The following is a 25,754-nucleotide window of genomic DNA, read 5'->3' as shown; positions in this document are numbered from 1 at the left end:
TATTGATTTTTTACAGAGAAGAAGAGAGAGGGATAGAGAGTTAGAAACATCAATGAGAGAGAATCATCGACCAGCTGCCTCTTGCACATCCTCTACTGGGGATGTGCCCGCAACCAAGGTACATGCCCTTGACCGGAATCAAACCTGGGACCTTCCAGTCCGCAGACCGAAGCTCTATCCACTGAGACAAACTGGTTTTGGCTAAATTCTATTTTTAAGTTTTGTGTTTTGATGTTTGCCAAATGAGAACCCCTCCTGACTTCAGGTTTTCAATAAAATCTACTGTGATCAACTTCATTTTTTTTAGGTGTTTTTATTTGTTTGAAGGGGGACAAAGAAGGGAATAAGCTTTACATACAGATCAATACAGAACAGAAAAGACAACAGGAAAGGAATCCAAAACCAGGAGGTTAAGGGGGTTAACAGAACATGAGCCTTTATGTCCACTGTCTGGCCATGACAGTGGAGTCTTAGGAAGCATTTTAAATTCCTGCTTTAGAGTACATATTAGGTTCAAGGGTAAATCCATCTAGTTCTCAAGGGCCAGGCAGATTCCTATTTATTCCCTATTTTCAAATTTGAACCTTTGTTACTGAGTATTTCAAATGCTTTGGTAGATTTCACAGTCTTGTTTTGTTTTTCCTTAATTTGAAATTTCCTTAATTTGCCCCAAATTTAAATTGGTGAAGTTAAAGATTGGACAGGGAACACTTTCATTCTATTCCCAGGTCTGCTTCCAGCTTATTCTTTGATCTTTGACAAGTATTTAAAGCCCTCTGGATGTTATTTGTAAAATTAAGCCCTGAATAATGTGATCTGTAAGGTACTTCAATTTCTAACTCACAGTTATATGATATTTTTTTCAAACATGTCATAGCATGTACGCTATAACTCTCTCAATTCTCCTTAAATACAAGTGGAAATGAGATTTTCCTTACATATCTACAATATACAAAATTATTTGGGGGAAGGAATGGAGTAATCATATTGGCAAAAGTAAATTATTAACTGTCATTTCTTTTACTCCATTAAAATGAGTTCCTCTGAATTCTGAAAGCCTCATTATCTTTTAAAAGAAAAGAAGTCTTCTCCTTGTGTTATTTTAATAATCTAAATGGTTTTCTGGCTTCCAGCTAACTTCGCAAAATACAACCTACACATCGCTAGATTGAGCCTCATCTGGACAAAAAGCTGTAATTATACCTGGGTCCTGCTTTTGCTCAGCATTCAAGACTTCTGCAATCTGACCCCATCCATCTACTTAGAGTCCTTTTCCTCTACTCATCTAGGAACTCTCTTTACTAGGTTTGCCACCTGCTAAGGTAACTGTAATCCATTCATTTTCTGAGCCTATTCTGGCTTTACTACCTGTAACACTCATTTGGAACCTAACATATCTGTTCTGAAATTTGCAGTTAAAATTATGTGTTACTCCCCAAAAAAGAAAAAGGAAAAATCAAAGGCATATTCCTTGTATTCCACTGAATTCTTGTGAACAACATGTTATCTTACATAGGTGAGATAATTAATAAATATTGATAATGGTAAACATTTTAAGGCCCTTCTCTTTGAAAGCTGTTTTCTCTTGTTTCTGAATTGAGTGTGTTGTTTAAGTAATGATACATTCATGTCCAACACACTCAATTCAGAAACTGGAGAAGAATACTGAGATGCTCTTTTTTGTTCAACTTCCTTATTAGTTTACCTCTTTCCCCAAATTCAATATCACTTTTATTTTCTTTTAATTATTTCTCCATACCACTGACAGATAATGTTCCAAAACACACCGCTGACTGTGTAATTCTCACTAGAAATACTTCAAGTATCCAATGGTCTATAGAAGTCAACTACAAATTCCTTGGCAGGAGTTAACCCTTAGCAGCTATATGCATGTTATACTTCAGCAACAATACAACTCTTTCAGATTTTGAAATGTTTAAGGATTGTCATAAGTATTACTTCTTCCAAGCATACTCCTCACCTCTCCTCCCTTTGGATGGTAATCTCTGCTCTTTCTTCAGGATCTGATTCTAGATTATTTCCTCTGTGAAACATATTATGTGCCCTTGATGTCCTTACTCCCTCAGTCCAGCTTCTCCAGCTCCTTGAAAATTACTGGTACAGCACTTATCACAATGTGACATGAGAAAGTTTTGCTATATGCTTTAAACACACACTTGGTAAATATGAGTTCCTTGAACTCGAGGATTTTGTCTTAATCAATGTTGTACACTTAGTGCTATTCCTTGATTCTGATACAGAGCTGAGGATCAGTAAATAAAAGAATGAGAGTGAAAATATTAATACAAGAAGAATAATTTAAAATTATTCTATTTTATAATTTATATGCAAAACATGTTTGAGTTTCCTAGGATTTTTCTTTATTTGATACTTGAACACAAATCAACTTATAAATATCCTGGGGAGAAAATGTGAATTTATTGAAACTGTTATTATAAGCCTATCCAGTGTTAATATTTCTAGCAAATGTGAAAAACAATGTTGTTAAATTGTTCTCTCTGATGGACAACAAAAACCCACCGTATTGTTCATTTGAGACTGGAGAATAAGCTGCCAAGATTTCCGAAAAGAAAATATTTCAAAATCTGTTTTTACTTGTCAGTCAACATTTTTCATGATTATAAAAAACATCCCCAGGAATTTACCCTCATATGATGCCAATTCATATTGTCTCCTCCACTTGTGAAGGTTTCAGAAGATTAAAAGAGATAATGGGAAAGATACTACTTGGTGATCACATTGAAAATGCATTAGAATGAATCTATTTTCTCCAGAAATGAAGTATATTTCAAAAGTAAATCATTTGTAACCAATAAAGAAAATTAGACTTGAATTGATCAGTACCAAAAATGAAGCAGAGTCCCTCCTTGCTTACATTTTTTGACTTTCAGCTAGTTTGGAAGTTACTAACATTCATGTCTCTAATTTTTAGGATGAAAGAAGCTTTTCATTTGTTAATTATTTTCTTTTTTTTTTTTTAGTTAAGAAAAATAAGTGAAAATAAATTGTTTTCAAATAGAATAAATATATAGTTTAATAGAAACTTCTTCTAGGAAAGATACATAAATATTTGTAATTCTTCTTTTCAATTCCCACCTCCAAAAATAATTATAATGGTTACACAGAGCACTTTCACTCCGAGGATATATATTTTCAGGAAATAATAGGTAAACCTAAGGTTTATAATCACTAAGGTTGTTCTTTTCCCCATGGTTTTCGTAATTATTAAAGGAATAAGAAGAAATACCCATCTGAGGCCTCTAATAAATCCTAAGTGAAAAAGTGCCACCCAGAACATATCTTAGGCAAACATAATCATATAGTTCTACTGTCACAAATTTATTAAAAGGCAGCTATGTTTGAGTTGATTCATCATTACATTATAAACATTCTAACAGAAACTGAAATACAAAAATAAAATAACTGATAAGTAAACTATACGGTTAATTTTTTTATAGACTTCATAAGAGATTAATGCCTGATGACATTTAGGAAGTTAATAAGACTGGATCTCTAGATGAATTATCTTTTGGCCACATTTAAATAGTCTTTTTAAATTCTGATACACTTAAGCTAGTAGCATATTTTATTCTGAGGTTTGGACGTGGCACCTACCGTGTTTTCCTGAAAATAAGACATCCTTCAAAAATAAGACCTAGTGCATGGAAAGATAAGATATCCCCTGAAAATAAGACCTAGCGCAACTTTGGGAGAAAAAATAAATATAAGACACTGTCCTATTTTCGGGGAAACAGGGTAATACATGGATAGAATAGCAGGCACATCTTCTGTGTAACCCTTTCCTTCATTAACATCATCATCAAATGCAATATCAGCTTTTGTGATCCTTGTGGAAATTCAGTTATCTAAAAATCTGGCAGTTGCACATAAACTCAGATTTATTTGGGAAAATTAATTGGTAACTTGATCCAGCCTTTTTTAATTTTTTTAAAATTTTTTTCTGCAGTTTTTCACCCTTACATCAATTTCTGAAGAGAAGTAAGATGGGCTTTCTACTACTGTTAATCACCGTGGGAGATTGCATTTCCAATGGGCACACAATGCTGATGCTGCTCATTACCAAGTGGATCGCACAGGAATAAAGCTCATCTCAGCAGCACTTTTATTTCTTAATGGTTTTTTCCCATTAGGACTTTTGATACACTGCCATCAAAATGATTTCTATGGAAATCAAAGTCAGTTTGGAGTATCTTTGAATATGTGGACTGTCAGAAACTGGAATCTTTGTACATTCAACTTACCCTAATATATATTATTTCACTCATTTAGTAATACATTCAGGTAAAAAATAAGTCTCCTCTGGTAACAGGATAGTGTGGCATTCATAACAGTATCCAAGTGGGAACAGGCAGGTACACAGACTTCAGAAAGCAAACGTGTTAATGCTGAAATAAATTCCCTTCATCCTTTTGCTTCTATGAGATACATTCTTTTTACCTCTTTTTTTTAAAAAAAATATATTTTATTGATTTTTCACAGAGAGGAAGAGAGAGGGATAGAGAGTTAGAAACATCGATGAGAGAGAATCATCGATCAGCTGCCTCTTGCACACTCCCTACTGGGGATGCGCCCGCAACCAAGGCACATGCCCTTGACCGGAATCGAACCTGGGACCTTTCAGTCTGCAGGCCGATGCTCTATCCACTGAGCCAAACCGGTCCCGGCTCTTTTTACCTCTTGATGTTCTAGATTGTTCCTGTCAATTCCCTGTGTTCTAATAGATAAACAAAGAGAGCTTCATTTATTAATGATTATTTTCTACCCATAAGAGGGTTGGGAACACGACTTTTAATTAATTGAAATAAGTTGCTGGTTTTTACTAGAACTATCCACTGTTTCCTTCTACAATGAAGTTCACCAGGAACACTCATGGCATTTCCAGTCACGATTGCCATGAAAAGCTTCACGTTATGTTTAGAGCCATTATAATGACCATTAAAATTTGTACAAGTCCAGGAATCTTAAAAACTCTTGTGCTATTATTTCACCCTGTAATTTATGGATGTGGTTGTTTATGCACCACACCCAACTATCTTTAAAGATGGTGGTCCTCTGAGCTACAAAATAATGTTTAGAGTTTCCCTTAACCTTTTGACATAAATGGTTCTGTGTTGGGAAATCATGGGTAATGTACAACAGAATAATCAAGATTATACTTGTACATTTCTGGAATCCCTGATATGCTCTGCAAATATCTCGCCATGACTGGTTAAGCAGATATGCAGAATTTTCAATGTATATTGCTGACTTATTTCCGAGGAAGCATGAGTTGTGACACAAACTTATATATCTGTGTGTGTGTGTGTTTGTGTGTGTGCAGACATGATGGTATTTCACTGGGTAGAACTAAATTCAGATTATTTTATAAATATCAACCATATTCTCTCCTCCAAATTCCAATCTAATAGAAACTTATCTAGAGAATTATCAAGATTATTTTCATTGCAAATTAGGCAGGGACTGTATAAGATAAGAGTTTAAAGGCTTACATGTATTCATGGGTATGGTACTAAGTCCTAAAGAAATAATATCATGATTCAGCCAACAATAATTTAAGAAATATTGGGACTATTTGTTTAGGATTTATTATAGGAACATAAATTTGGTTTAACAGTAGAAAATAAATTATCCATAATAATGTATTAATGGAGAATACTACTTAGTCATATCAAAAGATATAGACAAGTCATTACAGAACTTCAAGATTGTTTCATGATTAACAATAGCAACAATAATTATCACCTTTTAGAAAAAGAGGAATGCAAATGAATTTCTTCCTACCAATACATATCATCTACAACAAAGCCTACAGAATCCTCAAGTTACTGATGATGTGTTAAAATGTTTCACTTAACAACAGCAATAGTACAAAAGTTCTGTGTGGTTTATCTTGTGATTAGAATTACTACTTCAGTTCAATTCTCAACTATAGTTGTCCTATTATGTGGGAGAAAGGGAAGGAAAAATGTATAGATATGAAAAATTTATTAGGGAAGTAGTAACAAAATCCTCATGCTTTCCATTTTTATATGGTTTTCTTCATAGAGAACCTAAAAGAACTTACAGATAATTTAATAAAATTAATAAAAGAATTGCTTTGACTTAAAATTAACATGTTATGTGCCCTTTCTAGATTGATATATTAATTACAATTAAGGACATTAAAGAAAATTTAAATATAATGGGAGCATAATGTGATCCTAAATAAGATCTAACCTAAAATAGCTAATTTTCTGAAAATTTAGATTAATGCAATTTCAGGTAGTCAATAACATTTTCATGGAAACTGAAAAGCAGATTCTAAATCTATAGAGAAGAGCACTGGACCAAGAATAATAACACAATTTTAAATCCTTCCAAAATTCCAAATGGGAAGATTTCGCCTACCAGATAACAAAACTTATAAAATTCTAGTGTGGCTGTGAACTTCAGTTAGTGAAATAGACCAATAGAGTAAAAGAAGTCCCCAGAAACAGACCAACGGTCTTACATCCACATGGAACCAGGATTTATGACATTCACTACTGAATATAAATGGCAAACAATAAATGATGGGAAAAATCAAATTGTATTTACTACTATACAAATGTCAATTTCATCTGGCTTAAAACTGTGATGGGTAAAATTATAAATAGATGAAAGACAATATAGAAGAATATCTTGTTGACTTCAAATTAGAGTTCTGATATAGTAAAAAAAAATGACAAATTTTATATACAGATTAAGAATTTTTGCTCAACAAAGGACAATATAAGTTAGAAGGCAAAAGTGTGACCTTGGAGAAGATATTTGTAGCACATGCAACTGACAAAGACTGATTTCCTTATATACAAAAAAACTCTTAAAAGTAATAAGAAAAAGATAAAACAAAACAAAAAATAATTAAGAACTTCAACAGACACCTCAAAAAGACTATGAGTAGCCAATCACCATCTAAAAAAAACACCTCAATTTATTAGTAATCAAAATAAAGTAAATTAAAACTCATAATGTGGTAATAAGTTAAACACTCTGGTTTTACAGAGACTTTAATATCAAAACCATATTTTTTACGAAAAGGTAAGGATAAATTCTAAAGATAAAAATATACAAAGCTTTGAGAAAACAATTGATACATTTTATTATTAATATAACATTTTTATTAACAATAAAAGGTACCATTAGCAAGGTTAAAATCCAAAATCAAATATGTACACATAGTCTACAGCAAACATAACTGACAAACAAATACCACCCATAAAATATAAGAAACTCCTGCAAATCGATAAGAAAACCACAAACAACTCATTTCTTAAAAAGACCAAAAAGGTGAATAGGCAATTCACAGAAAAAAAGAGACTTGGATAGCCAATACAATAATTAAAAACAAACAGACAAGACAAACAAAAAACACAAGAGCTCTGCATCAGTACAAATTCTGGCATTACAAATAAACAAACCCAAAGAGAAAAAAAAAAAAACAAAAAACATTTAATTTCATTTAAATCTTTTCTAGAGTCCAGGATGTTAGAAAAGACAGCCTGTCATGCTGGTTTGTATCACCTTCTTGGCTGAGATAAAGTGCTGTTAACCATCTCCCACTTAAGGTGCCATTAGTGAGCGTTTTGAAAGCTACTTCAACTTTAAAGTAGTGTGAAATGTATAAAAAGGTCATTTTTCATTGAACAAAAAAACCATTTTTAGAAGTAGTCAACTGTTTAAGATGGCTGTATTAAAATGACATGTATGTTTTACCAAATTTCCATGCTTATTTCAAAATATAAATATTTTGTTTTTTCACTGTTGTTAAGGTGACTAAAATTCTACATAAATAAGAAAATAGAATCCAGGCTCAAAATTTGAATATTTAAAGTTCCCTATTTAAATTATTGTGCAGAAATATTTACTTCTTCAGTTCAGTACACAAAGTATCAGAATGGCTACAGTTTTCTAACAGAGAGGACACATGATATCATAGAAAAATTGAGTTCCAGGTCAATTTTTTGTCTTACTAACAATGTGGCCAAGAACAAGTCATTTAGATATTTGAAATCTTAATTTTCTCATATGTAAAATTAAAGTCTATGTTCTCTTCTCCTCCTAGGACTGTGTAAGATTTTTTTTAAAAAAAATCATATCTATACCTATCATCTCTATCTATCTATCTGATACGTGTAAAGTCAATTTAAAGACTTAGTGATCTGTGGTGGTTCAGCAATATGGGAATTTTCATTTACTTCTTATAAGAGAGCAAAATAATGAATTTTTTCTGGGGTCCTTATACTTGGTACAAATAATTCAATTTCAAGGAAATTATCCTAACGGGGTTGATATTTTTGTGCACAAAATATTTAGTAACTACAAAGAAGTTGATGAAAGCTCTGTTTAGGTTTATTAGATATAAACCAAACGTCCCATAATAGAGAATTAATAAACTATTGTGGTTCAACTATACTTTTAGCCATTTAAATATTACTGGACACTTCTAAATGGCATAAATTAAAAATTAATACTAATATATGCATAAATATCTATGTTGTTAAAGAGCGTCATAAAATATTAGCTGGTCAAAATGCCATTTGGCAGACTTTTTTGCAATTATAGCCACCTTTATTTTTCTCTCCCCTTGTTTTTAGTCTTTTTTTTTTTTCTCCTTCATCCCTATTTGGAGAAAATTATTGCTTGAAACATTATCTCATCTTAAAGTTTTCTATTTTAACACATAAAAGAACTTTTACTAAAAAGTGAGCCAGGTACCTGAACAAAACATACACAATTCTTCTTCAAATGTTGCAGTATCTCAAAAGAGATGAGATCTTAAATAAAATATTTTATTATCTACTTTAGAGATAACGTGACTTATTAAGTTAATCTTATCTAAAGATAAAATCAGATTGTCTTGTGAGGTTATGAGATTTCGGTTACCAAGAGTTGAAAGAGAGAATGACTGACCATATTACAAAGATAAAATAAAGATGATGCAAACATGGTTGAAAAGTAGAGTAATTAACACTGAAGATAGTTTGAAAGCTGAGATTCCAAGATAACTATTTTACCTGTTAAAATAGCAGGGGAAAGTAGGCTTACAGTTTTAATACAAATAAATAGAATAATTCACAAATAATAATACAAGAATAATGTACTTACAACTATAAACCTCCTTTTTTTTATTCCTGAACAGTGAAGGAGTGATGAGTAAATAGATTGGTTACTGAAAGCTTATTTTGATCCATTTGTTTTAAGGACCAAACAACCAGGATAATTATCAACAATCACCAAATAATAATTCACTTGATTCTCAATTATAAAATTGTAAAGAGGCCATGCAGTGAAACATAAGTGATTTGCAAAGTTCATATGGGCTTTGTAGTGGTATATGGGGAAAGTAGTGGTGCTAAAGGCTTATTGGTTAAATAAGAAACTGATCCTATAAATGAGTATTATGGCTGATATTGAAGTATTGGCACAATTTATCTAAATATATGAAAGGCTAAAATACTAAGTGTCCATGCAATTGTCTGACTGGTGACTATGACACACACTGACCACCAAGGGGCATACGCTCAATGCAGGAACTGCTGTGGTGTGCACTGGCCATTTACAAATAAATGGCACTGCAGACCTGGAGCCAATAAAGCAACACTGGGCTTCCCACAAGTGGGACACAGGCCCCGCTACAACCCCAGAGTGACACCCCACCAAATCACAGCCAACACTGCTGAGAGTCCATGGTGCAAAATGCAGCCCACAAGCCAGCCCAGCCTGGAAGCGGTTCACTGTGGGCGACAGGAAATGATGTCACATAGCAATGCCCAGTTTCTTCTCCCTAGTGACTAGCCTCCTTGGAGTTTCTTCAGCCCTGGAACATGACTTGCTTCATAGCCAGGTGCAAACATTTTGCACTTTAACCAAATGTCTGTGAAGCATTTCATGTGCCTCATCTCATTTGATCTTCACAGAAGTCCTGGAGTAAGTAGATAAGAGACTGGGGAGAATCCTATTTTCTTTTCATTAGCAGGAAAATGGAGATTTAGAAAGTTTAGAAATGACCTGATTAAAAAGAAGTAAGAAATGGTGGAACTTGAAAATGATTTCTGGTTTTCTCAACTGTGCAGAATATAGTGAAGCACTGCTGCAGTTAAATATTTTATCCTTTGTTCTCCCTGGGTGATCTACAATAATAATCTGCTTCGCGTTAATATTTACTGCTGTGTTGCCGACAATTACCTGAAAGAGAAGTTAGGGTGCTTCAGTGGGCTGTAAAAAGTTTAGCTAAATCAGAAAGGAGGCATAATAAAGCAAGTTTATTCTATATCTATAAGACGCTAAGTTGATTCGCACATGCACAATACATACAAAGCTCTCGGTGCCAATCGCATGCCTGTGTTTCAATCTGTCATTGTTGATCGTGAATTGCGTTGACACTTCTATCGATATTATAGAGAAAGAGCAAATAGTGATATTAAAATATTTCTTCTAATTAATTTCCTTACAATGTGCACGAATCTGTGCACTGGGCCTCTAGTATTACAATAACATAATCCTTAAACATCTTTCTTCCCATGTCACAGGATTCATAGCTCATGTCCAGAGCCATGATCAAAATGAATATATTTTATTTTCTTAATAAAATGGGCAAATTTCCTTGCCTCATATCTGGTTTCAGACACAGATGTGGACACCTCAGACTCATATGCACAACACTCCATTTCAAGCATGTGTTGAGCCTTTCTCTGCTTCTCAGAGACCCAGAAAGCATGCTCAGCGCAAGGAGCACTCAAGAATCACCCCCAAAATGCCTTGTCAGGGAGTTGGCACCACTGAGAAAACCTTCAAGCAATGAGGCAGCGAACGAATGAATACATGCACCAGCCTCATGCCTTTCAGTTGGACAATTATGAGAGGCAGTTGGGAAATTCTTTGTGTTGTCCACATTTTGAAAAGGAAAATACTTGGCCCTGATTTCAAGTCATTTGTATATAGCCTTATCTCACATATAATATGACTGATTCTTAGAGATTACGCTTGTGAGGAGGTCAGAAAACTAACCAAGGAAGAGAGGTATAGCACTATACTTTCTACTCTCCCCTCTTCCTAGAGATAATGATAATCATGGCTGGATTTTTTTAACAGTTACACTAATTTCAGTATTAAGTACTGAAAAATCATTTCAGAAAGCATAATTTTCATGATACAAATCTGAAACCAATTTAAAAAATAATGTCCCCATTTTACAGTTGATGAAATGAAAGCACACAGGGCATTGCTAACTTGTCCAAAAGTATTTAGCATTTAGATGACCCAAAGTTAAAAAAAAATGTATAAACTATTATAATTATGCACTTAGTACAAATGTGCTTATGTCTAGTTTTGTGTGTTTTTTTCTCACTGCCAATTCTGAATTCAAGAAATTAGGAAACCTTTGTTTACTTTTCCAATCTTCCAGGAACTCTCGACTTAGTGAGTAAAAATGTTTGATGAAATTGATCAGTCATACTTAGTGTGGCAGCAGAATGATTCTCTTCCTATCCTGGCCCCACCCCAAATTCCACATCCTAATCTCTGGAATCCATGACTATGTTTCCTTAAAAGCAAAGGCAGATTTCCATGACAAATGGAAGGTTGCTACTTCCATTACTTTAAAGTAGGGAAATTATCCTAAGTAATCCAGGAGGGTCCAAAAAAATCACCAGGATCATTGGAAATAAAAGAGGGAGGTGAAAATGGAGAATTAGCCACAGGAAAGCATGAAGAAGACTTGGCCTGCTATGTCTGGCTCAAAGCAGAAGTCAGCGCCTAGAGCCAAGGAATGCAAAGGGCCTCTAGGAGGGGGAAAGGCAGGACAGTGGATTCTCCTAGGAAAGAGCACAGCCCAACAGACCCTTGCTTTTAGCCCAGTGAGAACCTTTTCAGACTTCTAACCTCCAGGACTGAGGATAATAAATTTTTGTTGACTCTAAGCCACTAAGATTGTGGTAATTATTATCATAGCAGCAATAAAAATTAATGCAATTAATTAGTAATTGGAAAATGTAGGCAACCCATTCAAACTTGCAATATCTTTTCCCTTTCTTCTTTCCTATCTCTCTTCTTCCCTCTCTACCTTTATAGTGAAACTAGAGGTCTGGTGCACGAAATTCCTGCAAAGGGCTCAGCCCTCACGGCTGTGGAGGTTTGCCTCAGCCCTTGCAGCCCCCGGAAAGGTTGATCAGCTGCCCAGCCTAATTAGCATATTAGGCTTTTATTATTATAGATTAAAGATTATCATGGTTTTAATTTATATCAAAGGTGGGGAGCATTCAGCCCTCAGACCATAGAAGGCCTGTAAAATCAGTTGGTCTGGTTCATAAGGTGAGTTAATTAAATGTCTGAATAAATATAGCAGGCTAATTTTTAAGTTGATAATATTGTACGGCCTGCAAATGTTGTTATAAATGTTCAAATGGCCTTTGGCAGAAAAAAGGTTCCCCACCCCTAATTTATAGGAACACAGAATTTATCCACTTATGTAAAGCACACACGGAAAACTCCACAGTGAAATTAGAAATAAAATTCATTTTGACATACTTTAGACAATCCTTTTGAAGATAAAGGTCAGCCTGATGAATGAATACACGGTGGATTTAAAGCTAAAATTTGTTCTTCCTCAAATTTCAATAGGCCTTTAAAATTACAGACCAAGATTATATTACTGTTTCTCCAAAGTGATTATAACATCAATTATTCATCTCAATCTTTTCCCTTGACATTGTTAGGCATATCTTAAGCTTTCAATTTACATAGCTACATGAAGACAGAGAGGTTATTCCGGGAGCTCTCTATGATTTAGTGGAGAAAGTCAGAAAGATAGCATTTAAGTATGCTTGTGCCTCTTCACCTCGAACTTTTCCCAGACTACTAAATAAATCTGCTTGAAATAATGACATTGATACTAAATAAATCAGATGCCAGGAGCTCCACTTCTTGTTACAGAAGTTCTTATTCGGGACCTGAATGTATTACAGACACATGCATGTATCAACACAGATAAAGCAGAAATGAGACTTGGCTATTCAGAGCTGGCATTCTGTGCAAAATCACTTAACCTTGAGACTCAGTTTGCAAAATGAAGACAATCATACACACCCCCTTGAGTCGTGAGGAGTAAACAAATTAATGTAAATGACTGTGGTTTGTCAATAGCAAAAGTTATGCCTATATGTTATTAATGTTCCTCTTTTGATAGTTGTGATGCTTTACTTTATTGCTCTAAAATTTAACGTATAATAGATTTTCTACATTTAGTTTTAGTTTTAATTTCCCTTCATGTGACCGTTTATCATTTTTTCACTTAAATACCTCTGAGAGACCTACACTGGATTGAATACTATTCAGTATTACATAAAATGTTCCGTATTATATTGTATATTATTATGTGTATATGCCAGATAAATGATAAACAATTAAATTTAGAAGGACTTTACAGTAAGTGCTACAAGAGGAAGAATGTTGTTTTATTAAAACATAACATTATAAAGTCTTTATAATGATTATAATAACAATAATTATTTCCTACATTTATTGACCACTTACTATGTGTCAGATATCAGGCTTTTACATGATTCAGTTCAAATTAATTAAATGATATTTCTTTCATCCTTGTTTTATAGATGCACATAATTACTCATCTAGAAAGCAGAATAGTTACAAAGTCAGAGGCAATGCTTACAATCACTACCTCTTGAAGCCCTTCAGTAATTAGTGTCTAGCCTGTTCCTCTCCAAACCCTCCTCCTCCTTTCCCATCTGACCCTTCAAAACAGTTAGATTGTGCCCTGGCCAGTGAGAGGTGAGAGCATTGGCTGTGTACTGAAGGGCTGCAGGATCAATTCTTGGTCAAGGGCATGTACCTGGGTTGCAGGTTGCATCCCCTGCCCTTGTAGGGGCAGGTAGAGGAAGCAAACAATAAATGGGTCTCTCACACAACAATGTTTCTTTCTCTCACTCCTCTCTTCCTCTCCCTCTCTCCATGCCACTCTCTAAAAATCACTGGAAAAGTATCATTGGGTGAGAAAATAACAAGAAAACAATAAAAACACACAGATAGATTGTCATAAAACTAAATATATTTATATCTGTATTTATATTCAGTGACAGGTTATCATGGTCCAGAACTTACTTTGTTGAATAAATCTCTTATAGCTAGTTTTAGTGGGCCAAAATTTAAAATTTTTTCTTAGCAACTTTCATCATAACAGTCACAAAATATAATCACTAATTAGTCATTACTTTACAAATTGGGGATTGAATCTATAATAAAGTAAAAGTATTGATATATATATATATATATATATATATATATATATATATATATGTTTGTATATATAATATACCAATACACACACACACACACACACACACACACACACACACAATTTATTTATTTATTTAGCTTATAACTTCACTCTGTACATTTTTCTATTATTTTTTAACAATTTTGATGGACACTTTTGTTATTTAAAGAGTGCCACTTTTATCATGACCTCTGAAATGTGAAACTATTTATGTAACTTTGAAGTGCTAATTAGTACTTTTCCTTGATTGAATTTTTATTTGATTTATGTGCAATATAAAAGTAATTATAGATTCCATATGTTCTGTGGCATGTTCATGACTTTTGATGGCTTTTATATATTTATTCTATCACAAACACATATAAGTAATGTTAAATATCTTTTACAAGAAAACAATGTAAACAATCCTTAATCTTGGTATAGAATGACTAGAACCTCAGAAGATCTGAGCATCTTAGTTTTTTAAAAATATTTGCTTGAAAAATATCTCTTTTCTCCATTTCACTATTTGTATTCAAATAGTATTGGAATCTGTAGCCACTATCAGAAGGCTTAAAAATATCATCCATCTCTATTTGCATATGACATGATTATTTACATAAGAAATCCCCTAAATCTGCACAATTTTCTACAAATATTGAGTTTAATAAAGTCATATGATATAAGAATATAAGATCAATACATCAAAAAGATCAATCAATTGTTATATGTTAACAATGAACATAGCGAAAATAAAGGAAAAACAAATATACTAATTACTTGGAAGTGAAAAGTTATCAAAATATGTACAGAATGTGTAAGTTGAAAATGACAAAAATGTTCAGGAAAGAATTTAAAACCTAAAAAAAAATTGAGACACATAAAATTTTCATAATTGGAAGACTCAATTATAGAAAAGATGTTAATTCTCCTAAAATTATGTGTGGGTTTAATGCAATTGCTATCAAAATCCAATCAAGAACTTAAACATAAAAATATACATTATGAAATTTATATAATATGTAAAAGCAAAGACTTTAGAATAGAAATACCAATGTTAAAAATGAGTAAGTTTAAAGCATTCTCTTTACCCAATATTACGGCCTACTTTATATTAATAGCTGCACGAATTAAGATATTATGATATTGTCTGACAGTAATCCCAGACAATGTAAAATAATCGAGAATTTAGAAAGAAACACAGATATGTCTAATTGATTTTTTTTTAACCAAGGTGTAACAGGAATTCAGTCAAGAAAGGGAATAAATGCATTTGAGCAATAAAATATTTATAGGCAACACACATATACACACATACAGAAAAGATTCTCTCTCATCATTGATGTTTCTATCTCTCTCCCCCTCTTCTTTCCTCTCTGAAATCAATACAAATATATTTTAAAAATGTATAATGAAATATAACTTCACAGCAACCACCATACTGATACACAGATTTTAGATAAAAACATAATGACAACACCAAAGCAGGAGAGGATCCAGAGAAACTGAGTAACTCACACATTATTAGGAAAATTATAAAATGTCACACTCACTCCAAAAAAACAGTTTGGTAGTTTCTTGTGAAACAAACATATATATGCCATATCAACCAGTAATTGAACTGTTTGGACATTTATCCCAGATACATGAAACTTACATAACACAAAAACTTGTGCACAGATTTTCATAGTAACTTTATTCATAATACCCCAAAATGTAAACAACCCAGATGCTGTTCAATGGGTGAATTATTAAATAAATTGTGGTATATTCACACTGTGGAATACTACTCAGTAATAAAAAGGAAGAAAGTATATATATATATAATTTAAGTGAATCTCCAAGGAATTACTCTGAGTGGAAAAGAAAAATCTCAGAGGGTCACCAGTAAGTGGTTCTCTAAATAACATTCTTAACACAAGAGATTAAAGTGAGAGAGGGTGTGATTTCAAAATGGCAAGAAGGGACACCTGTGGTGATGAAAGTGTTCTGTATTTTGACTATATCATTGTCAATATCCTGTTTATGGCATTGTTTTGCACGCTGTTATCCTTGTGGGGAACTGGCTAAATGTTGCATGCAACCTTTCTGTGTTTGCTCAATCCTGCACATGTAACCCCTGTTACCAACCTGATCCACCTCCACTGCCCCTCTCTGATGCCCTCCTCACTTGAGCCCTTGTCCCTGCCATGCTCATTTCCCAAGCTCAAGTGCCACTCCTCTATCTTTTTACCTTTCACTTACTTGCTCTTGCTTCCACTGGTCTGTCTGTGCTCTTAACTGTCTTTCAAAGGCAGGAAGAAAGGGTGAGAGGGAGGAAGGGAGATAGGGAGGGAGGGAGGGCAAAATAAGCTATCTGTTTATCTGCAATGAGCTTCTACATCTGTAATATAGGCCTTTGTCTGATAAGTGGAAATGTAAATACTCAAGCCTGGTTTCTACCCTCAATACAACACAGCACAATTATCTGTTTTTAACTTAGTTTCACACAAACTGTTATCTATCCATCTCTGAAATATTGTCTCAATCTCCAAATTCACCTCAGCCAATAATCTTCTGGATTTGCAGTTTGCTTGCTATTTCCTGGGTATTTCAATGTCAGAATTCCTCTATTGATTTTGACTTGACTCCTTTCATTCAGCTCTAGACATTCTGAGTTGCCTAAAAATAATTTTCTACTTTAACTTAAACTCTCTAAAACTCAGTTCTTGATGTCAACCATTTAGAGTTGCAAAGGGATGGAAAAATGAGTTGGCTGATCTACCTAGAGAGTATAGGTTGAGAGAGATTTTTAAAAAGTGCCATAATAAACTTTTTTATCCTGATACTGGTAGTAAGATTTCAGTTTGATGAAGATGACAATAGGGACTGAATATATTTTCTTGATTTCTTTTTTATTTAAGTGTATTGGGGTGACACTGGTTAATAGGATCATGTAAGTTTCAATGTACATTTCTATGATACATGATCTGTATGTTGCATTGTGTGCCTACCACCCAAAGTCACGCCATCTTCCATCACCATGTATTTGGCTCCTTTTCCATTGCTTGTATGACATGATAGCGATGGCTTTCAGAAAACAGATATGTCAAAATTAACTGTGTAGGCAAGGTCTGCAATAGGTAAGATAAGGGATGTTGCTGTGGATTGAAGAAGAGCACACATTTTAAAGGCTGATATTGTCTAAATGGTAATATAATAAAATGATGCTTTTTTTCTTTCTCTCCCTTCAAAGTCATGATTAGATTTCTATATTATTAAATCACTTCCTATGGCAGAAGTGGTTCCTTTTCTCATTTAACCCATTCTTCCTTTACTAACAGAAGTTCCCATCCCAAGCTTTAGCAAAGAACATAACCTCCAGTTGGCACTAGCCCTTCCAGTTACACATAAGCACACGACTAAATTTTGGCCAATATGTGATAGCATCAAGCTGATGGAAAGGGTTGCAGACATGGAAGTTTTAAGGAACTTATCACTAGATGTTGAAGTATCTGCCAATGTCTGAACTCTGATAGGAGAGAAAAATAAAATGTATACTGTTTGAGTTCCTGTATTTTGGGACAATAACTTGTATTACTTATCCATATTTCATCCTTCTGTTAACATTTTTTCAAGTCCTCTTCTACTATCGCTAAATATCTAGTAAAGTGTATAGTTTTCCATTTCTAATATGGAATATACAATTTCCATGCCATGTATTTTCAACTCTCTTATTTTGTTTTCTTTCTTCATCTGTTGTGCAAAGTATTTTAATTTCCTTTTCAACTATCTACCTTAAAAACATTAAACAAATCAGGAGAACATTAATGGTATTTTAAAAAATTATGATATGGTGGCTGTTATTAAATAGCAAATTTGTGCTAGGGTTTTTCCTAAGTGATTTTCAATATATCTTTTACCTCCACCAAAATCCTGTGTGGTGTTTCCTCAAAATTCTCCCTTAAAGAAGAAAAACAGAGGCTTAGAGAGATTCATTGATTGGTACAGTACAGAAGACAGACAAACGGCCCCCTCTCCAAAGATGTCCACTCCCTAAATCCTGCATCGGGTGAATATGCTACGTGACAAAAGGGGTTCACAAATGTAATGACCTTGAAAGAGGGGGTCTTCCTGGATTATTCAGGCATCTGGACAATGGAATAGGCAATGTAATCACATGAGCTATTAAAAGCAGCTAACCTTTTTCCAGTGTTGGCAGAAGAGGATATTGGAGGATTTGAGTCAGGAGAGGAACTCAACCGAGTGCTCCTGGAGGCAGGAGACTCAGAAAACCTGCAAAGGAAGATGCGTGGCCTCCAGGAGGGAACCCCAGCTCCTGGCTGACAGCCAGCAAGCAAGCAGAGAAACAGCACACCATTCCAGGACACCACATTCTATAAGTTATACATTTTTTAAACTTCATCGTGACATGTAAGAAATCAGACAATTCACTTACATGGTGGAAGGATACATTATATCTTTGAGATATTTGGGGATTTAAGGCCTGTAGCTATAAGACAAATTTTAAACATCAATGGAAAAATTTAAAACCACTACAAAAACATGTTAATTCAACACACCCCAATTATTTTTTTAAAGTGACTGTCCTCTTTTGAGACGTTTTTCACATTTTTATTATAAAAGCATATCTTCAAGTTTTGCTTTAACAAAAATAGGAAAGATTCAAGTGATAGCTTGGAAAAATAAGTCATGGAGAGGATTGCGAATAAGGCCTGGTTTATTATTTATAAACTTCAAAATCTTCCAAAAGTTCTCCCTGGAGAGTTGGGCATAAGGTAGAGTGGTACTAATCACTAGTGTCTCCAAAACCTTTCTCCTTAGGAGGTTTAAAAGGCAACTGGAAAACTAGGTGAGTGAGTTGGGTGATTTACCCTAGTCTGTGAACTTGAAATGCCACACTCGAGCAAATGAATGCCTGTACAGTGCTTTCCTCAGAATCTGATCTAATCACATTTCTTCAAGTACTATGTGAACCAAGGTGCTCTATCCATCCTGCCGGCTGAGTGGTACACGTTCTTGGCATTTGGACAGGTGGGGGGGAGGGGGAAAGGGTCGTGCATAACAGAGTGCTTGGTTCCAAATGTGCCAATTTAACGGACAAGAACAAGAATGTAGCAGACTAACTAATAAAAACAACCCAGAAAATATTGATTTCAACCCAGAAACATGGTGTTTAATTTAAAAGACAGCTCTTCAGAAAATCCTTTCTTCAATTGTCACACAGGCATTAGAACGTGTCTGTCTTCCCAGGCACTCAGCTAGAACAGAGACAAAGGAGTGGAACTCTTGCTTCTCAAGTCAACACAAGGGCACTGGGTACATGCGTGGCTGGGATTCCTGATTCTTTCAGATTGCCAGTTTTAATTTCTACTCTCTGAAAATAAAAGACATACTCTTTCTCCTCAGGTATTTAGCTTCTTGTGCCCCCCCCCCCCCTTTTCATTCAAATAGAAAAAAGGAGAAGTCTAAGTCCAACCGATAGCATTTAATTGAACATTAAGGTATTCTATAGGACTAAAGTCTTTCCCTTTATAAAGCCAGATGACTTATACATGAACTTGGTTTCCAAGTGAATATATGGCATGGCATACAAATGAAAGTACAAATTGAAGGTGATAGATTCTGCCTGAAAGCACTAAATTTGAGTCTTCTGAGTGGAAAGGCTTCTATCTTCTATTTATTTATCTGCTCTCAAAAGATAATTGCATTAAGTGATATCATTGGTCAATATTAGGGGAGAAAAAATGCAAATAAGGTTTGCATTCAAGCATGCATATGTGAGCTAATGTGAAACTGCCAAATATCCAATGACACAGAGAGGGCATATACAGGTTAAATAAGTGTATTCAAACTAAGATTTAAGAGAGATTAATCAGGGAAACTTATATGTATATATGCATAACCCATGGATACAGTCAATAGTGTGGCATTGGCCTGGGTGGGGGCCGGTGCAGGCTGGATGGGGGACAATAAGAAAAAAGAAACACCCAAGAAGACATTTATAATACTTTAAACAATAAGGATATTTTTTAAATGAAAAAAGAAACACAAATTAAGATTTAAGTAAATAATTACTGAGCAAGTCAAGTAATATCAAGAATAAAGCGTTATACATTTCAAGCGTATGATTGCTCATCATGGTGATAGGCATCTTGAGGAGTGGTTGTGTTCAGGTAACCATTTGCCATTTTCCTTCTTTCCTCCTACACACTAGTGTATGAGGTAAATTCCTGCTATATTGTAGGAAGGGTAAATGTAAATATCCTGAGCAATACTAGATCAACGAATAACTTTAGTCAGGAATGATTTTGCCTCAAGTGTATAGACACACTAAATAAATGCATATACTTCTGTTGCCCTGAAAGAGAAATACTTGTACAAAATGCGGTTGTTTGCAAAGGATAAAGTTAGGAAGGGCTTTAATTCCCAGGAATCTTCCTTAAATAGAACATTTTTGTGTCACAAAGTTAAAATTCTAGAATAAACTCCACACAGATCTCTCTTGTCACTTCAACTTTGAAGTCTTGTCAGCGCAGCTAACTAATTATATGAAGCGCCCGGGAGCCAGCGTTTCTTTGCAGTGCTGTGTGTTAAATGATTCAAGCACTGCTTTAAAGTATATGTGGGCTCACTAATCAAGTCTCGTTCCCCTAAATTGCATGCTACGCTATGCACGATTTTCTCCTCCAAGCATGTAAAATTCTAAATTATATTTGCCTTTGGTATATTCCCCCTCTTTATTTGAGAACTTTCACAGGAAGGAACACAGTACTATAAAATTAATATGCATTGATCTAGTAAAGGAGTATGGACGGACCTTGCAGGGCATGGAGAGGGCACGTGTATGCTTGTGTCTGTGAGATACAGAAATGTGCCTGGATACTTGGGGAGGTGGTGGTAGTTCTAATCAGTTAAGTTACTCTCCATGCATCTGCTAACAATGTGGAGAGGCACGCTCATTTTTTCAGCCTAAGTGCTCTTCTTCAAACCCTTACAAAATTACATTGGGCTCAGAAATGATGGTCTCAGGATTACATTATTTTGTTGTTTGGGATCTTTTGAAATCATATAGTACATAAATCTATTATAAAGCTGATTCATTTTCTGAGATAATTGGGAAATACAAATCAATCAAGGATATATAAAGAATAAACTCAGTTATGTGTATAATTTTGAGATAGAGAAAGAAATAGAAAAAGAGAACCAGAGTGAGATAAAATTATTTATCCATCTATATATATATATATATATATATATATATATATATATATTTATATACTATTCACATATACTATATATACATATTTACACATTCATTCAGACACATAGGGGGAGAGAGAAAGAATAAAATGACAGGTTAGCAGAGATGACTGCCACAAGACAGTTAATTAAAAAGCAGAAAAACTTAGATTTCTCAGGGGGCACATTCTCACCTGACTTAATGGCTCAAATTATAGTCCGATGATACCAAGAAAAAGAGGAAAATAAAATTGACTATCAAAGAAAAAAGAATTCAAAAACTACTGAATGTGTCTAATTTTGTAAAGAGAGCACTCCACTGCAATTGTTAGGGGACATGTCAAGGTAACATAAAGATCAGAGAAAGTTACAATTCCATGAATCCTAAAAGCTATCAAGAGCTCTAGAACTTTCCTTCATTTATGAATGCAATGTACTTCCTGGGAATATATGAATACTGATTAAATAATTTTGGGATAATTGGTAATATCCTAAATGCTATCTCAGAATTATGCTGCCATCAAAGCTGATAACCAGTATGCACTACCAAGGTTGAAAGATTGTTAAATATTGAAATCATATGAGCCCAGTCTTCCTGAGTGCATTTTTAAGCACATCCCCAACTTTTCTACCAACCAGCAACTCACATGTTAGCACAAAGGGCCCTAAAGTCAATGCCCTTAGTGATTTGTCTATGTTCTACACAAACCATATCTTCATGCTTTTTTAAGTCTCCTTTGCCCCTATCAGAGGACTTAGAAAGGTCAATCTGCTTAATTTTTGCCTCGCATGCATACCTCCTTTCCTGACCTTTCCAAGGAATTTTAAGAAAAAACGGAAAATAAGGCAGATGGACAGTAATAGGGGCCACAATCAAACACCAACCTGATGTTACAGGCCTCAGCTACTCAGCAGGACACTCTCACAAAAGACAGGAGGACATGAGGGTGGTAGTGGGTTATGAGCAATCCAAGGGATGCCCAGTGAGGGTCCCCTCCCAACAGCCCTTGTTGAATTTCATTGTTATTTAATAGTAGTTCTTTCTTGAAGTCCATGCAGCCATGCCTGGGGCATTGACAGTATTATTTTTCTCCTTATTAGTAAGAGTAAAGAGCTAACTCTTACAATGTCTTTATTATGTGTGGAAAACCTTCAAAACATACAGATGAACATACAGGCATGCATTTGCCCACACTTATGATTGGACATTAAATTTATTATTATCATTTAGGTGAAGAAAAATTGGAGGCATGATAATTTATTTAAAATATTGAATAGTAGAGATAGGATTCAACCCAAAAACCCATGGAGAGCAGAGGTCAATCACCATGCTAACTGCTCTCACACGGCCCAGAGTACTAAACTGGACCTAATTAGATATGATAGATATCCCAGGAGCTGATTCCAAACTCTGATCTGGATAACACTAAGTCAAAGGTATTTCATCATTTTTCTTTCTTAAAGTAATGTAGGCCTCTTTGGATAGTTTTAATAAGACATATATTATTGTTGTGAAAGGAATAATTGAATAGAAATTGTGCTTAAAATTGTCTTTAAAAATTATTCGCTGTTCCCAATCATCTCTTTAACTTTCTGTTTTTTGGTGTGTGTGTGTGTGTGTGTGTGTGTGTGTGTGTGTGTGTGTGTGTTTTGTTGCTGTTTTTGCTTTTTCGATTTCAGTTGTTGATTGACTTATGACCCTAATGTTAGAACCCTAATTTATTAACTCCTAAATAATATGTGATCAGCACTATTTCTCAGTTTATATACTTTTAAATATAATTATGAGCCCTAAAGAGCAATCATTTAGTTTACTTGTATTATAATCTTTCCCCTACTTCATTTTAAAGTTGGTATTTACACTTTAGTTCTCCTTTTACATCTCTTTTATTTTTAAATAATATCTCTAGATTTTATTTGTCTATCACCAATAGAAAGCTTTACTTAATGTTTGACCTACCTTTTATCTCCCACCATTCATACCCACTTTCCTCCACCTATCCCTCCCTGATATTCACGGTTTGGTTTAATTATACATCAACAAGGCTAATGTTTACATTTCTTTCAGCATCCACAACCAGTTGCCTTCTCTTTGAAGACTGTTAGAATAGGGGTGTCGAACTCAATCAGAGAAGGGGCCAAAATCTAAAATCTAGCCTAAATCGCGGGCCAAATGGTTTACTGAACAGTCATAAACTGACAATGTCATAAACTGACAGCAGAGTGCAGTGATGACAGCGCGGTGCGGGCCACATTGCAAGGCCTGGCGGGCTGGATTTGGCCTGCGGGCCTTGTGTTTGACACATGTGTGTTAGAAAATCAAACATTGTGATATCATGTGAAACTCAATTTTGGACATGGGGATCACACACCTCATAAAGTAGCTTTTTCCACAGTTATAAATTATAAATTCTTTCAAGAAATAAACAATGTTTCAATACCTTAGTCTACAGTACCTGTAACTTTCAGCTTTTCAGCCCCAATGGTGATCTCATCTTCATCTGCGGAAAACAGCACCCTGCCATCTTCGCTCGCTCTCACTTCAAACCTTTTACACTGCGCCTCCACAGCATCAGCTCCTATAGGCGGAGGGAAGGTGTGCAAATGAAACTGGTAAGCAGGGAATCACCAATATGTACTTTTAGAAAGATAAGAGACAGGCATATATTGTTTATCTCTGCAGTATGCTTTACACCCAAATTCCTATTTTTAAGTGTTATACTTTCACTAGCCTGTACAATTGGGAAGAGTATTGCTGGGCTAGGATGGTGAGGCATACATCTGACATGTACATGTCTGATGCAATCCTAAAAATGTTTGTGGGGTTAGCTAGTTCAAAACCGTATTATAAACAAGGAGAGACGATGTCTGCTTTGTGCTTGGTTGTAGCCTGGAAATGGGGCATTACACCGGCACCTGCTGCAGGCTCAATAAATGCTTATGGACTAAATGACTCGTGTTTTCTCTCTACATGCAGAAAATAGTGCCCATAGCTGCCACATCACAAGCTACCTATAAAGCATTATTCAGCTGTGAAACTTTAGTTACTTTACATTTCAGAGTCTAATATTAAAATTTGTTCACCCTTTACTATCACTGAATGTAAAGCCTTTAGTAGTCTTGCATACATATACACATTTATGTATATGTAATTATTTTAGTGCTCCCCAACATGTCTTCTCATAAATTTTTTTCTTGATTTGTTAAAAAATATAATGTTAAATACATATAATTAATGTATAGACTTGAAATCTATTTTTTAAAATTTATTGGGTACTTTTACATATTGATCTATTCACAGATTACAAACCCAACTCCACTATTTGGAAAACACAATGAATATGGGAGTCTGGGGGGCTTTAGTAAGAAAAGAGGTCAGAGGGTGAGGAGTTATTCCTTCCAGAACATTTACTTGTTGTCACATATGGATATATATCTCCCCCTCTTGTTAATATTTGGAACATCCCTCCTTTGCCATATACCCACATCAGAAACGTTTGCGAGTTACAGTGCAGCCCAGTCGGGGACTTAGGCATGAAACACTCTGAGCATTCTTCTTTTCATTTATTTCAGCACATGCTATAACCTTAATGTTTGCGTCTTCCCAAAATTCATACATTGAAATTTTAACCCCCAAGTGCAGTGTTGTTAGGAGGGTAGGCCTCTAAAAAGTAATTTGGCATTAGCATGGAGCCCTTGTGAATGGGATTAGTGCTCCTATGAAAGGATGCGAGAGTGCACTCTCTCTCTGCACAATTTGGTTGTCTGCGAGCCAGTCAGAGGCCTCTCACCAGACACTGGATTTGTTGGTACCTTGATGTTGGAATTCCCAGTCTCCAGAACTGTGATGACTTTATTTTTGTTGTTTAAGTCACTCAGCCAATGGTATTTAATTATGGCAGCCTGAACTAGGAAAATGTACTGCCATTATTTATTAAATACTGCAGGAATCAGGCCAAAATGGCTCTCCAACATCCCCCAAGGGGTCCGGGATTGCGAGAGGGCATAGGCCAGGCTGAGGGACCACATCGTTGTAATATTGGGGTTGGGGAGCCTGAGGGAGGGCTCCAGGGTGTGTCCGGCCCTTCTCACCTAGTCCTGATTGGCCAGACCCCAGCAGCAAGCTAACCTACCAGTCAAAGTGTCTACCCTCTGGTGGTCAGTGCACATCATAGCAACT

General features: G+C 34.9%; 1 protein-coding gene across 2 annotated transcripts in view; it reads right to left on the bottom strand.

Moving 5' to 3' along the window:
• The window catches only part of SGCZ (sarcoglycan zeta), a 589,790-nt gene that overhangs the window by 21,359 nt on the left and 542,677 nt on the right, over window positions 1-25,754 (bottom strand). For both annotated transcript variants that reach the window (XM_084877019.1, XM_084877020.1), the window contains one exon: window positions 24,031-24,153. In XM_084877019.1, the coding sequence (XP_084733145.1) occupies window positions 24,031-24,153 (123 nt within the window). The remainder of the gene's footprint in view (window positions 1-24,030; window positions 24,154-25,754) is intronic.

The sequence above is a fragment of the Pipistrellus hanaki genome, assembly GCF_964339955.1.
Source record: "Pipistrellus hanaki genome assembly, chromosome: 3".
NCBI lineage: Eukaryota > Metazoa > Chordata > Mammalia > Chiroptera > Vespertilionidae > Pipistrellus > Pipistrellus hanaki.
Note: the sequence above shows the minus strand (reverse complement) of the source record. Positions and strands in the feature narration are given on the sequence as shown.